Source organism: Balaenoptera ricei, chromosome 15 (assembly GCF_028023285.1).
Source record: "Balaenoptera ricei isolate mBalRic1 chromosome 15, mBalRic1.hap2, whole genome shotgun sequence".
Taxonomy (NCBI): Eukaryota; Metazoa; Chordata; class Mammalia; order Artiodactyla; family Balaenopteridae; genus Balaenoptera; species Balaenoptera ricei.
The window spans coordinates 67,068,815-67,084,172 of record NC_082653.1 but is presented as its reverse complement, the minus strand read 5'-3'; the positions used below and the strand labels follow the sequence as shown (position 1 = coordinate 67,084,172).

Genomic DNA, 15,358 nt, shown 5'->3' with positions numbered 1-15,358 from the left:
GGAGTGATAAATTGGGAGTTTGGGATTAACATATACACACTACTGGACTTCCCTGGTGGCGCAGTGGTTAAGAATCCACTTGCCAATGCAGGGGACACAGGTTCCAGCCCTGGTCCCAGAAGATCCCACAAGCCACGCAACGACTAAGCCCTTGCGCCACAACTACTGAGCCTGTGCTCTAGAGCCCGCGATTCACAACTACTGAGCCCACATGCCACAGCTGCTGAAGCCTGTGTGCCTCAAGCCCATGGTCTGCAACAAGAGAAGCCACCGTAATGAGAAGCCTGCTCACCGCAATGAAGAGTAGGCCCCGCTCACCACAACTAGAGAAAGCCTGCACATGGCAACGAAGACCCAATGCAGCCAAAAATAAATAAATAAATTTATTAAAAAATATATACATACTGCTATATATAAAACAGATAATCAACAAGGGCCTTCTGTATAGCACAGGGAACTATATTCAATATCTTATAATAACCTATAATGGAAAAGAATCTGAAAAATAATATATATATACATATATATGTGTAACTGAATCACTTTGCTGTACACCTGAAACTAACACAACTTTGTAAATCAACTGTACTTCAATTAAAAAAAGTTTTCCTCACAAGAAAAAAAATTCTATGTATGGTGACGGATTTTATAAGAATAGAATCATTTGACATTATATGCATTATATATTATATATACAATCTTTATTAATATAATTTTATAATGTGATCAGTTCACTGTATATATAAATATTGAATCATTATATTTTATACCTGAAACTAATATAATGTTATTTGTCAATTATACCTCAATTGAATTAAAAAAAAAAGAAACCACTTTTAGGAACCAATATCTCTTGTAGTGAATAATGATTATCTGAAGTTCAGCAGGTCCTTCAGTTTCATTTTAGTCTCCTTTTCTTCTAATTTAAGTAAAATTAGATTTAATGTTTTTATTTTTAATAGTATAATATATAAAAATATATATTATTATATTTTATGTTGTATTAATATAAATCATATATATATACATAGTGTATGATATATAATATCAAATGATCCTATTCTAATAAAATCCTTTCTTTCATCTACCTATACTTCCATCTTTAATATGTTTGTGTGCCTCGAGAGAGGACTGGAAAGATTGCCATCAAAAGTTATCTCTAGATGTGAGATTTGGAGCGATTTGTTTTCTTCCTTTTTTGTTCTTTTCAATACTTCCTCTTTATATTATTAAGAATAATTATTTGTATAATTAGCACCTATTATTTTTATACGTATAATAAAGTTATTCCTCTTTAAAAGGTGTTGTTCCAGGTTATACCGTTACACAACTATGCCAGTACTGGTAGTTATACATTTCAGATGCCTATGGCTGAGGTAGTTAAATACCTCAAATATGAAATGTAAACCCCTGATGCACTAATAATCTATTCTATTTCTTTGGGTCCAGGAAGCATCTATGATTTTTATTTCCTCAAGCAAGGTGGTGGACATTGGTACACATGGACAGAGTATATCACCAAAGAGGAGGAAAATATCCCAGCAGATGCAAAGGTAAAAGAGAGTTATTGGCCATGGAACTTTGGTAATGACCTGATATTCAGCAAAGTGGAGAGGTTAACAGCAGGTCTGTGTTAGCATTTTTAAGAACTTACTTTAGGAAAAGGTTCAAACATGAGCTGGATTGAGCCTTCAAAACATGGACTTCAGAATCAGAGTCCCAGATTCCTTACTCAGCTTTCACTCTCTCTGCCTCAATTTACTCAACTACACAATAGCAGAAAAAAATACCTAAAGGATGGCTGCAAGGATTGAAGACATTATACATGAGTTTGTGGCACACACTGTGTGCTAGATTATGCTGTTGCTATTCTGATTATTATCACTGTCTATAATGCCAGATGGTCATCAGTCCACCTCTCAGATATCTCAGCCAAAAAGATCCTTGCCTTTTCTTTAAAATCCCCAGAGAAAGATTTCTTTAATCAGAATTCTCAGAAAAATGGGTGCTGATTAATAGATTTTCTAGTTAGCAGACAATTCACCTACAACTCCTGCTCATTTCTTTGTGGAAAATTTTTTCCAGATGTGGAATTTCATGCCTCTATTTGCAGTTATCTAGTGGACATAATTTATCTTTCTGGGGGTGATTGTAGATTGTTCAGGCCCCAGATAGAGTAGAAGGAGGTGGATGGGAAAGTGGAAATATTGATGACAAAGTCAGACACCAGATAGGAGCACAGCTGCTTGTGAAAAGGGTGCAATAAGCAGGAGTGAATGTGTGTTGAGTTCAGGACACACCCTGGAGGCTGTCTTATAAAGAACCCCACAGCACTGAGGCCCTAAACTTTCATTCTCCTTAAAGAGCTTCATCACCTGAGCTCCAGGGGTTTGAAATCTAGCTGGATTCATACAAATAAAAGTCCAATGCAGAAAATATTTTAGTTCTGCTGGGAATTTTTCCTTTGTCAAAAAGTTGTTCTAGCCCCTGAAAATAAAAATTTATGAAACAAAACCTGCTTTAAATTCCTAGTCTTGGTACCTGGTTCTGCATTCAGTATCACTTACTGGCTATGTGGCTTTGGACAAGTTAGCCAGCCATCCTCCAGTCTCAATTTTTTCATCTGAAAAAGTGAGCTAATAATATACCTGCCTCAGAGGGTTATTGGGAAAGCTGCAGTGAATAACAGAGGCGAAACATCCATAGCTCAACACCTGTTATTTCTCTTCCTCACCACTTAAATTCCTTTGTTCTATCTGCTCCTTTTACTTTGATCAAATTATTTATCAAAAGAAGCCAAGACTTTGTCTACCAATATACACAAGGCCACCATGTTGCACAGTCCCTGTTGGTGCCACTTGCATTATGGTCTAGTTTTGCTTTAGAGGCACCATTTACATAAACCATAGTGTGAATGGTGCTCCCTAGAGTTACACAACACAGTGGCTCCATGTTCACTAGCCCCTTCTAGTCTAGACATATAAGTAGTAGACATATAAGTAATAGGGATTCCAGGAGCTCAAGACCAAGCCCTTAGAGTCCAATTGGAGCCTGAACACCAGGAATAGTATTGCAATTTCCTTATTGGAAAAGGAGTTAATAGGAACAACCAAGAATCTGAGCATTAGGAAAAGCAAATGAGGAACAAGCACAGGGAATGGGGGTCAAGGGTCACACCTAACCCTTCTTGAACAAGCAGTATAGGTGGCATATGGGAGGTGGATCTTTCCTGGGGCAAGGCAGACAGCTTGGTTCAGGGCAATGGTCTCAGACGGCAGTAGCTATAGACCCATCCTTACTGTAATTGGTGTTTATAATATGACATTTCAGTGGTTAAGAATATAAACCTTGGAATCAGACAAGCTGGAATTAAAATCCTTGCATTTCCACTTACTTGGTGTGTAAGTGAGCTCTGGATCTCAGTTTCCTCATCTCTAAAACAAACTTTCCTCATCTCTAAAATGCCCATATTTACGTGCAAGATTTAATTTAATCCTCAAAGCAGCTCAGTGAACTAGGTGCCATTATTATCCCCGTTTTACAGATGAAGAAACTAAGGCCCCTGGAGAGGTAAAATACTCAAAAGCATAAAGATAAATAAGAGATGGAGCTGAATAGGTAGTAAGGATAGAACCCAAGTCCCCTGAATTCCAAGACCCAATATCTTGGGCTCAGTACCAAGACTCACCATGTCTTTGTGGCACAGGTCTCAGAACTCATCATCCCCACAATGGAAACAGCCCGGCAGTCCTTCTTCTTGAAAACCTACCTGGACCATGAGATTCCAGTGCTGTTCGTAGGACCCACGGGCACTGGCAAATCAGTCATCACCAACAACTTCCTTTTCCGCCTTCCCAAAAATACTTATCTGCCCAACTGCATCAATTTCTCTGCCAGAACTTCAGCCAGTCAGACCCAGGATATCATCATGTCCAAGCTGGATCGACGGCGGAAGGGCCTTTTTGGGCCTCCCATAGGGAAGAAAGCAGTGGTATTTGTGGGTAAGGCATTGGCCTGGATCTGGACACACCAAATTCTTCTACTCTCAGCTGCAGCAAAACAGAATCTCCCCTTGTAGGGCCACTGTATAGTCCTTTTACTCTCTCTGGGAGATAAAATATTTCTGGTTAATATAATTCAGCATTCCTTCCCTCCCCTCCTATTTTCCTTCCTTCCTTCCTTCCATCTTTCCGTCCCTTCTTCTCTTCCTTCCCTCCCTCTCTTCCTTCTTTCATTTTTTGTTTCCTGTCCTTTCCTTCATTCATTACCAAGTATTTGTTAACCATGTACTATAAGCCAAATTTTCAGTAAGAGAGGCAAGGTCCAGGCCTTTTTGCCTGAGGGAGGATCCCAGTTTCTCCTGGAATGAAGTTGAGCCCGTGGATCAGGCAAGGTTACTTTGTAGTGAGAAGCAGTTAGGTCCAGAAGGGGATTGTGGTGTTTGCCCTCTTGCATCTCCAGAAGCAACTCACACTTTGTCATGAGCTCCTATTCCATTATGTGCCAGATAAATATGTTATCAGTATATGAAGAAATCTAATAGTTGCTAAATAAATATTTGTGAAGTAAGCACATTGAATTTTCCCAGGATTTTATGTTTACAAAGCACTTCCTCATTTATTTTGTTTGAGCCTCACGGCCCCTTCAGTTTATTAGCCACCATTATCACTTTACTAGTCAGTTAATTGAGGCTCCAGAGGTTAAATTCCCTGTTCAGGGTCAAACATCTAGAAAATTCTGGAACCACGAGCCAAAACCAGGTTTCTTGGTGCCAAATACATTATCTTTTCCACTCTCTTACTGCTGACTCATAAAATTCTCGTTTAGTAATAGTAATGCCCTGCCCTTCTGGGTTATCTCATGTCCTGTCTTTAAAATTCATGTATTGATAGTAAATGTTGCATGTATTTATATCCTTGCCAATTAGCAACAGCTCCTTAAAGGCAGGGATCCTATTTCGTTTCCCTTTCTTTTCCCCCTTTCTCCTTTCATCCAGTCTTTTATCCCTTCCCATTTTTATGGTATATCCAAAAACAGATTAAGCTTTGCAGCCAAACAGACCTAGGTCCAAATCTCACTTTTTAACCCTAAGCATGTTGTGACCCTAAGCATATTATTCCATGACCTTCAGTTCCTCACCTCTAACATAAAGGTAATGCTCTCTTCCTTATAAAGTCATTATTTTGATTAGATGAGATAATATGTATAAAACTCCTAAAATCTTACATGACACAAAACTGGGCATTTAATCAATGTTCATTGGAGTTTATTTAGTGCCTTCTATGTGCCAGGACTGAGCAATATGCTATCTTAGAAAATCAATCCCTACCCTGGAGGAAATATGGGAAAAAGTTAAATGTCTGTTTGTTAATGCCAATCTGTCAATAAAGCAGGAGAGCCCAGAACCCAGGAAAAGCTCTTCCATTATGGTGAGAATGTCCACTGGCTGAGCCCTGCCTAGAGTGAGGATGTAACAACTGGGCACGGACTCTCCCATGGAGGGATAATCATCTGCTACCTCCTGTGAGAGCAAAGGATCCCATAGACTTACAATCTGTGGCCATGGCTTCTTTCCCCAGATGACCTCAACATGCCAGCCAAAGAGGTGTATGGGGCCCAGCCCCCCATTGAGCTCCTGAGGCAATGGATTGACCACGGTTACTGGTTTGACAAGAAAGACACAAACAAGCTGGACATCGTTGATGTGCTGCTTGTGACAGCCATGGGCCCCCCTGGTGGAGGAAGAAATGACATTACTGGTATGTGAAGGAGAGAGTTCATTACTCTTCACCCACCCCCTGCAGAGCCAGACCACCTTCATGAATGGAGGGTTGGTGCAGGGCACTCGTCCTGATGGAAGGTGGAGAAAGGTGTGTTTAGGCTGTAGCCAGAGACACCTGAGTTAGCTTCAAGGAGTGACATTTGAATATTTCATGTTGGTAGTTGTATGAAATAGGATGGGAAGATGAAAAGAGGATTTGAGGAGTGTTTGGCTAGGGCTTAGAGGAACAGAGAGTCCCATGAAGAGGGGAGTTCAGTGTGGACAGAATGTGTTCCAGGAGGGAGGCTAGATCAGAGGTTCTCAACTAAGGGTGCGTGACAGATTCACCTGTTGTGTTTCTTACAATTCTTTGGATTGCCAGAGATAGAACACCTAATCCAAGTGGCCTAAGCAAAATCATAATGATAATAAACAAACAAGTAAATAAGATTTTTTCCCCTGTCATCTAACACTTCAGGAATATATTTTGCTTCAGGTGCAACTTGATCCATCTAGGTCTACAGATTTTCATACTTTTATTCTGAGATACATCCTTGGTTAAGAATCTTAATGCCATTTCCAGACTTAAGATTCTGTGACCTTGCTCTCCCCTGTGGCATTTGTCTTTCTCATTTGTAAAATAAGGAAGATAAGCAGGGTGATTTTACTTGGGTACACAAACCCATCACCTTCCACTTCAAGTATAGAGTCCAGGAGTACCTTTGCCTTGGGTTTGAATATAACAGGATCTCAGGCACTTAGCGTCTATAAATTCAACACTTCTCTCACTAGTGAGAGGGAGAGGAACTTGGTATATTACTTTTCTCTAAGACCTAGTCATTCAATAGGAGAAAATATTTGCAAACCATCTCTCTGATAAGGAGTTAATATACAAACTATGTAAGGAATTCATACAACTCAATAGCAAAACAACAAACAATCTGATTTGAAAATGGATAGAGAATTCGAATAGACATTTTTCTAAAGAAGACATACAAATGGCTAACAGGCACATGAAAAGATGTTCAATATTGCTAATTATTAGAGAAATGAAAATCAGAATCACAGTGAGATATCACCTCACACCTGATAGAATGGCTATTAACAAAAAGTCAAGAGATAAGAAGTGCCCTTGTACACTGTTGGTGGGAATGTAAATTGGTGCAGCCACTATGAAAAACAGTAGGAGGTTCCTCAAAAAATTAAAAATAGCACTACCATATGATCCAGCAATGCCACTTCTGGGTATATCTGAAGGAAATGAAATCACTATCTTGAAGAAATATCTGCACTCCCATGTTCATTGCAACATTATTCACAATAGTCAAGTCATGGAAACAACCAAAGGGTCCATTGATGGATGAATGGGTAAAGAAGATGTGTACACACACACACACACACAATGGGATATTATTCAGCCATAAAAAAGAATGAAATCCTACCCTTTGTGACAACATGGATGGACCCTGAGAACATTATGCTAAGTGAAATAAGTCAGACAGAGAAAAACAAATGCTATATAATATCACGTACATGTGGAATCTAAAAAAGCCAAACTCATAGAAACAGGAGTAGAATGGTGGTTGCCAGGAGTTAGGGGATGGGGGAAATGGGGAGATGTTGGTCAAAGGGTACAAATTTCCAGTTATAAGATGAATAAGTTTTGGGAATCTAATGTATAGCATGGTGACTCTAGTTAACAACAACAGCAACAATGGAATTGTTACTTAACCTTATTGTGGCAATCATTTTGCAATATCTATATGCATCAAATCATCATGTTGTAAACCTTAAGCTTATATATGTTATATGTCAATTATATCTCAATAAAACTGGCAGGGGGTGGAAATCTATTCAAAAGGGAATATCTGTTTCCAGTACATATCATGGAAAGAGTAATTACTAACATTTGTGCAGCAGTTGACAGTTTTCAGGCTATGTCACATAATATGATATTTGAAAAGATCCTATAATAAAGACCAGTGCCCAAAGTCTGCCAGGAACACATCTGTAGTCAAGTGAAATTGGGTTTATTAATTTGCTGCAGAAAGGGTGTCTGTACAGCATTGAGAACCATGAGAGTAAGAGTGCCTGGTGAAAGAGAGTTAAATGGGCTTGTGCTGGGTGATATGAGGAAAGGCTTAAGGAACCAGGGACTCTGTTTGGGATTGGGTAATCTCAGGAAGTGGGGACAATTTGATGAGTGGGTATCTTAATTTTTTCTCTGCTTGGTAAAGAAGTAGAGTCACTCATATTAGCTAAGGGGGTAGTTTTCATGGTTTCAGAGCAAACTTGTTTCTATCTTGTTCCATCATAGCTAGGGAGTGACCTCATCTGATGCTGATATTTAGTGAAATTTTGTTCAGTGGAGAACTAACAGCCTAGCTGATACTTGCCAGACCAGCTGCCAGCTTTCAGGGTTGAGATGGGAAACCTGAAGCTCAAGGCAATATAGTATGGTGGTTGAGAGTATGGCTTGGCAGAAGACTGATCTGGGTTTAGGTAACATTAACAAACATTAAGTACTATTAGTATCCTTATCATCAAAATAGTAAGTGAATTTCTCAAGTTCACACAACTGTAGATTGTTCCAGATCAATGTGTAAAATATTATTCTGGCATTTTTTTTAAAAAAAGAAAAACCTACATATATCAATACATAAGTATAGTGGAGTGTATATATATATATATATATATATATATATATATATATATATATATATATAATACTTATGTACTGACATATATATTTTCCTTTTTAAAAAAAAATGCCATATATATATATTGAAAAGAGTTTTGGGGAAAATGGCAGCAACTGTGCCAGAATCATCATTTTTGGCTCTTCCCGAATTCCCATAAACAGAGCAACTAGATAGCAAAACCAAAAACCTATAAACAACATTTACAACAAAACTAGTTGGCAGAGTATTCCCCACATATTCTAAAGTATAATTGGTGGGAACAAACCACTGGCAGCTACAAGACCCACATGTTATCTGCATCTGTGCGGGAGAAAGCAGAGGGAAGTATTGAGACATCTAACAGACCTGAGAATGGTTGAAACCAAAAGTAGCAAACAGGTATTCTCTGATAAGCATGGCAGCCAATTAGAGAACAGGAGCTGAAGTTGGCAGGACTTTTACCTTCTCAAATAACAAGTAAGCACAATGAACCTGCAGTGAGCTCTGAGGGACTAGAGCATTATAGCCAGTTGTGATTTCTTGAAACTAACCACCCAGGTCTCCCATACAAGGCGAGACCCTACACTGAAGAGAAACTGGAGTTGAATCAGAATTGAGCAAGTTAAGATTACTAGAAACAAAGGAAAGAGAAGGTCAAAATGAGAGTGAGAGAGAGGAACAGAGGCAGGAAAGTTCAGAAAGCAAGTCACTATATTTTTGAACACTTAAGAAATCAACAGAAAAGGAAACTTTGTGGAGTTAGAAAAGCCATCTGAGTCAAGCCTTCTCTAATTGCATATATAAAAATGAGCAAAGAAAAGTATTGAGGTCATGTTTCATAAAAATTAATGTAGGAAGGAAGAGAATAGAGAAAAACACCCCTACTTTAAAAGCACAACAGAAAGACATACTTTAAAAACTTTAATCTATTACTTCAAAATAATCTGAAAGACATTGATGAGATAATACAAGACAGGAAAGAATGACATAAATCAGAATTAGAAAAACTGATAATCCTGCAGCCTGTGGACCAAAAACCACAGTTACAGAAAGATAGAGAAGATGAAAAGGCAGAGGGCTATGTACCAGATGAAGGAACAAGAAAAAACCCCAGAAAAACAACTAAATGAAGTGGAGATAGGCAACCTTCCAGAAAAAGAATTCAGAATAATGATAGTGAAGATGATCCAGGACCTTGGAATAAGAATGGAGGCAAAGATTGAGAAGATGCAAGAAATGATTAACAAAGACCTAGAAGAATTAAAGAACAAACAAACAGAGATGACCAATACAATAACTGAAATGAAAACTACACTAGAAGGAATCAATAGCAGAATAACTGAGGCAGAAGAACGGATAAGTGACCTGGAAGACAGAATGATGGAATTCACTGCTGCGGAACAGACTAAAGAAAAAAGAATGAAAAGAAATGAAGACAGCCTAAGAGACCTCTGGGATAACATTAAACGCAACAACATTCGCATTATAGGGGTCCCAGAAGGAGAAGAGAGAGAGAAAGGACCAGAGAAAATATTTGAAGAGATTATAGTCGAAAACTTCCCTAACATGGGAAAGGAAATAGCCACCCAAGTCCAGGAAGCGCAGAGAGTCCCATACAGGATAAACCCAAGGAGAAACACGCCGAGACACATAGTAATCAAAGTGGCAAAAATTAAAGACAAAGAAAAGTTATTGAAAGCAGCAAGGGAAAAACGACAAATAACATACAAGGGAACTCCCATAAGGTTAACAGCTGATTTCTCAGCAGAAACTCTGCAAGCCAGAAGGGAGTGGCATGATATACTTAAAGTGATGAAAGGGAAGAACCTACAACCAAGATTACTCTACCCGGCAAGGATCTCATTTAGATTTGATGGAGAAATCAAAAGCTTTACAGACAAGCAAAAGCTAAGAGAATTCAGCACCACCAAACCAGCTCTACAACAAATGCTAAAGGAACTTCTCTAAGTGGGAAACACAAGAGAAGAAAAGGACCTACAAAAACAAACACAAAACAATTAAGAAAATGGTCATAGGAACATACATATCGATAATTACCTTAAACGTGAATGGATTAAATGCCCCAACCAAAAGACATAGACTGGCTGAATGGATACAAAAACAAGACCCATATATATGCTGTCTACAAGAGACCCACTTTAGACCTAGGGACACATACAGACTGAAAGTGAGGGGATGGAAAAAGATATTCCATGCAAATGGAAATCAAAAGAAAGCTGGAGTAGCTATACTCATATCAGATAAAATAGACTTTAAATTAAAGAATGTTACAAGAGACAAGGAAGGACACTACATAATGATCCAGGGATCAATCCAAGAAGAAGATATAACAATTATAAATATATATGCACCCAACATAGGAGCACCTCAATACATAAGGCAACTGCTAACAGCTATAAAAGAGGAAATCGACAGTAACACAATAATAGTGGGGGACTTTAACACCTCACTTACACCAATGGACAGATCATCCAAAATGAAAATAAATAAGGAAACAGAAGCTTTAAATGACACAATAGACCAGATAGATTTAATTGATATATATCGGACATTCCATCCAAAAACAGCAGATTACACGTTCTTCTCAAGTGCGCACGGAACATTCTCCAAGATAGATCACATCTTGGGTCACAAATCAAGCCTCAGTAAATTTAAGAAAATTGAAATCATATCAAGCATCTTTTCTGACCACAACGCTATGAGATTAGAAATGAATTACAGGGAAAAAAACGTAAAAAGGACAAACACATGGAGGCTAAACAATACGTTACTAAATAACCAAGAGATCACTGAAGAAATCAAAGAGGAAATCAAAAAATACCTAGAGACAAATGACAATGAAAACACGACGACCCAAAACTTATGGGATGCAGCAAAAGCAGTTCTAAGAGGGAAGTTTATAGCTATACAAGCCTACCTAAAGAAACAAGAAAAAGCTCAAGTAAACAATCTAACCTTACACTTAAAGAAACTAGAGAAAGAAGAACAAACAAAACCCAAAGTTAGCAGAAGGAAAGAAATCATAAAGATCAGAGCAGAAATAAATGAAATAGAAACAAAGAAAACAATAGCAAAGATCAATAAAACTAAAAGTTGGTTCTTTGAGAAGATAAACAAAATTGATAAACCATTAGCCAGACTCATCAAGAAAAAGAGGGAGAGGACTCAAATCAATAAAATCAGAAATGAAAAAGGAGAAGTTACAACAGACACTGCAGAAATACAAAGCATCCTAAGAGACTACTACAAGCAACTTTATGCCAATAAAATGGACAACCTGGAAGAAATGGACAAATTCTTAGAAAGGTATAACCTTCCAAGACTGAACCAGGAAGAAATAGAAAATATGAACAGACCAATCACAAGTAATGAAATTGAAACTGTGATTAAAAATCTTCCAACAAACAAAAGTCCAGGACCAGATGGCTTCACAGGTGAATTCTATCAAACATTTAGAGAAGAGCTAACACCCATCCTTCTCAAACTCTTCCAAAAAATTGCAGAGGAAGGAACACTCCCAAACTCATTCTATGAGGCCACCATCACCCTGATACCAAAACCAGACAAAGACACTACAAAAAAAGAAAATTACAGACCAATATCACTGATGAATATAGATGCAAAAATCCTCAACAAAATACTAGCAAACAGAATCCAACAACACATTAAAAGGATCATACACCACGATCAAGTGGGATTTATCCCAGGGATGCAAGGATTCTTCAATATACGCAAATCAATCAATGTGATACACCATATTAACAAATTGAAGAATAAAAACCATATGATCATCTCAATAGATGCAGAAAAAGCTTTTGACAAAATTCAACACCCATTTCTGATAAAAACTCTCCAGAAAGTGGGCATAGAGGGAACCTACCTCAACATAATAAAGGCCATATATGACAAACCCACAGCAAACATCATTCTCAATGGTGAAAAACTGAAAGCATTTCCTCTAAGATCAGGAACGAGACAAGGATGTCCACTCTCACCACTATTATTCAACATAGTTTTGGAAGTCCTAGCCACGGCAATCAGAGAAGAAAAAGAAATAAAAGGAATACAAATTGGAAAAGAAGAAGTAAAACTGTCACTGTTTGCGGATGACATGATACTATACATAGAGAACCCTAAAACTGCCACCAGAAAACTGCTAGAGCTAATTAATGAATATGGTAAAGTTGCAGGATACAAAATTAATGCACAGAAATCTCTTGCATTCCTATACACTAATGATGAAAAATCTGAAAGAGAAATTAAGGAAACACTCCCATTTACCATTGCAACAAAAAGAATAAAATACCTAGGAATAAACCTACCTAGGGAGACAAAAGACCTGTATGCAGAAAACTATAAGACACTGATGAAAGAAATTAAAGATGATACCAACAGATGGAGAGATATACCATGTTCTTGGATTGGAAGAATCAACATTGTGAAAATGAGTATACTACCCAAAGCAATCTACAGATTCAATGCAATCCCTATCAAATTACCAATGGCATTTTTTACGGAGCTAGAACAAATCATCTTAAAATTTGTATGGAGACACAAAAGACCCCGAATAGGCAAAGCAGTCTTGAGGCAAAAAAATGGAGCTGGAGGAATCAGACTCCCTGACTTCAGACTATACTACAAAGCTACAGTAATCAAGACAATATGGTACTGGCACAAAAACAGAAACATAGATCAATGGAACAAGATAGAAAGCCCAGAGATTAACCCACGCACCTATGGTCAACTAATCTATGACAAAGGAGGCAAAGATATACAATGGAGAAAAGACAGTCTCTTCAATAAGTGGTGCTGGGAAAACTGGACAGCTACATGTAAAAGAATGAAATTAGAATACTCCCTAACACCATACACAAAAATAAACTCAAAATGGATTAGAGACCTAAATATAAGAGTGGACACTATAAAACTCTTAGAGGAAAACATAGGAAGAACACTCTTTGACATAAATCACAGCAAGATCTTTTTTGATCCACCTCCTAGAGTAATGGAAATAAAAATAAAAATAAACAAATGGGACCTAATGAAACTTCAAAGCTTTTGCACAGCAAAGGAAACCATAAACAAGACGAAAAGACAACCCTCAGAATGGGAGAAAATATTTGCAAATGAATCAACGGACAAAGGATTAATCTCCAAAATATATAAACAGCTCATTCAGCTCAATATCAAAGAAACAAACACCCCAATCCAAAAATGGGCAGAAGACCTAAATAGACATTTCTCCAAAGAAGACATACAGATGGCCACGAAGCACATGAAAAGATGCTCAACATCACTAATTATTAGAGAAATGCAAATCAAAACTACAATGAGGTATCACCTCACTCCTGTTAGAATGGGCATCATCAGAAAATCTACAAACAACAAATGCTGGAGAGGGTGTGGTGAAAAGGGAACCCTCTTGCACTGTTGGTGGGAATGTAAATTGATACAGCCACTATGGAGAACAATATGGAGGTTCCTTAAAAAACTAAAAATAGAATTACCATATGACCCAGCAATCCCACTACTGGGCATATACCCAGAGAAAACCGTAATTCAAAAAGACACATGCACCCGAATGTTCATTGCAGCACTATTTACAATAGCCAGGTCATGGAAGCAACCTAAATGCCCATCAACAGACGAATGGATAAAGAAGATGTGGTACATATATACAATGGAATATTACTCAGCCATAAAAAGGAACGAAATTGAGTCATTTGTTGAGACGTGGATGGATCTAGAGACTGTCATACAGAGTGAAGTAAGTCAGAAAGAGAAAAACAAATATCGTATATTAATGCATGTATGCGGAACCTAGAAAAATGGTACAGATGAGCCAGTTTGCAGGGCAGAAGTTGAGACACAGATGTAGAGAATGGACATATGGACACCAAGGGGGGAAAACTGCGGTGGGGTGGGGATGGTGGTGTGCTGAATTGGGCGATTGGGATTGACATGTATACACTGATGTGTATAAAACTGATGCCTAATAAGAACCTGCAGTATAAAAAAACAAACAAAACAACTAATACTAAACTTTCATTGGGTTATTTGTATGGAAACATGTTAATATAAATGTTTCAGACATTACATGAAATTTCTAAAAATCTTATATTTGTATTTGTATGGAAATATGTATGGAAATATGTTAATATAAATGTTTCAGACATTACATGAAATTTCTAAAAATCATATTTGTATTTGTATGGAAATATGTATGGAAATATGTTAATATAAATGTTTCAGAAAAAAAAAAAAAAAAAAAGAATTAGAAAAACTTAGAAATGAATGATGGAACTCAAGAATTAGGGAAAAAAGTTACCTTAGAAATGAAGCCAAAACTAAAAGGAGCAAAAATAGAATAAATACAATCAGTAATGCCTTAAGAAATAAAAAATTAGAAGGAATTTTTTTTTTTTTATTTTTTTTATTTTTGGCTGTGTTGGGTCTTCGTTTCTGTGCGAGGGGTTTCTCTAGTTGCAGAGAGTGGGAGCCACTCTTCATCGCGGTGCGCGGGCCTCTCACTATCGCAGCCTCTCTTGTTGCGGAGCACAGGCTCCAGACGTGCAGGCTCAGTAGTTGTGGCTCATGGGCCTAGTTGCTCCGCGGCATGTGGGATCTTCCCAGACCAGGGCTTGAACCCGTGTCCTCTGCATTGGCAGGCAGATTCTCAACCACTGCGCCACCAGGGAAGCCCAAGAAGGAATTTTTTAATCAGAAAAAATATAAAGACATACTACAACATGGATGAACCTTAAAGACATTATTTTAGTGAAATAAGCCAGTTACAAAAGGACAAATATTGTATGATTCCACTTATATGAGGTACTCAGGTTCACAGAGACAAAAAGTAGACTGGTTGTTACCAGAGGCTAGGGAGAGGGAAATG

The 15,358-nt window shown here is 37.8% G+C and overlaps 1 protein-coding gene across 15 annotated transcripts in view; it reads left to right on the top strand.

Annotated features, from left to right (window-relative positions):
• DNAH3 (dynein axonemal heavy chain 3) overlaps nt 1-15,358 on the top strand; it is a 276,368-nt gene that overhangs the window by 147,982 nt on the left and 113,028 nt on the right. For all 15 annotated transcript variants that reach the window (XR_009497683.1, XM_059897939.1, XM_059897941.1 and 12 more), the window contains 3 exons: nt 1,450-1,553; nt 3,707-4,001; nt 5,580-5,759. Coding sequence is in view for 14 of the 15 variants with exons in the window: in XM_059897939.1 (XP_059753922.1) it covers nt 1,450-1,553; nt 3,707-4,001; nt 5,580-5,759 (579 nt within the window). In the remaining variant the exon portion in view is untranslated. The remainder of the gene's footprint in view (nt 1-1,449; nt 1,554-3,706; nt 4,002-5,579; nt 5,760-15,358) is intronic.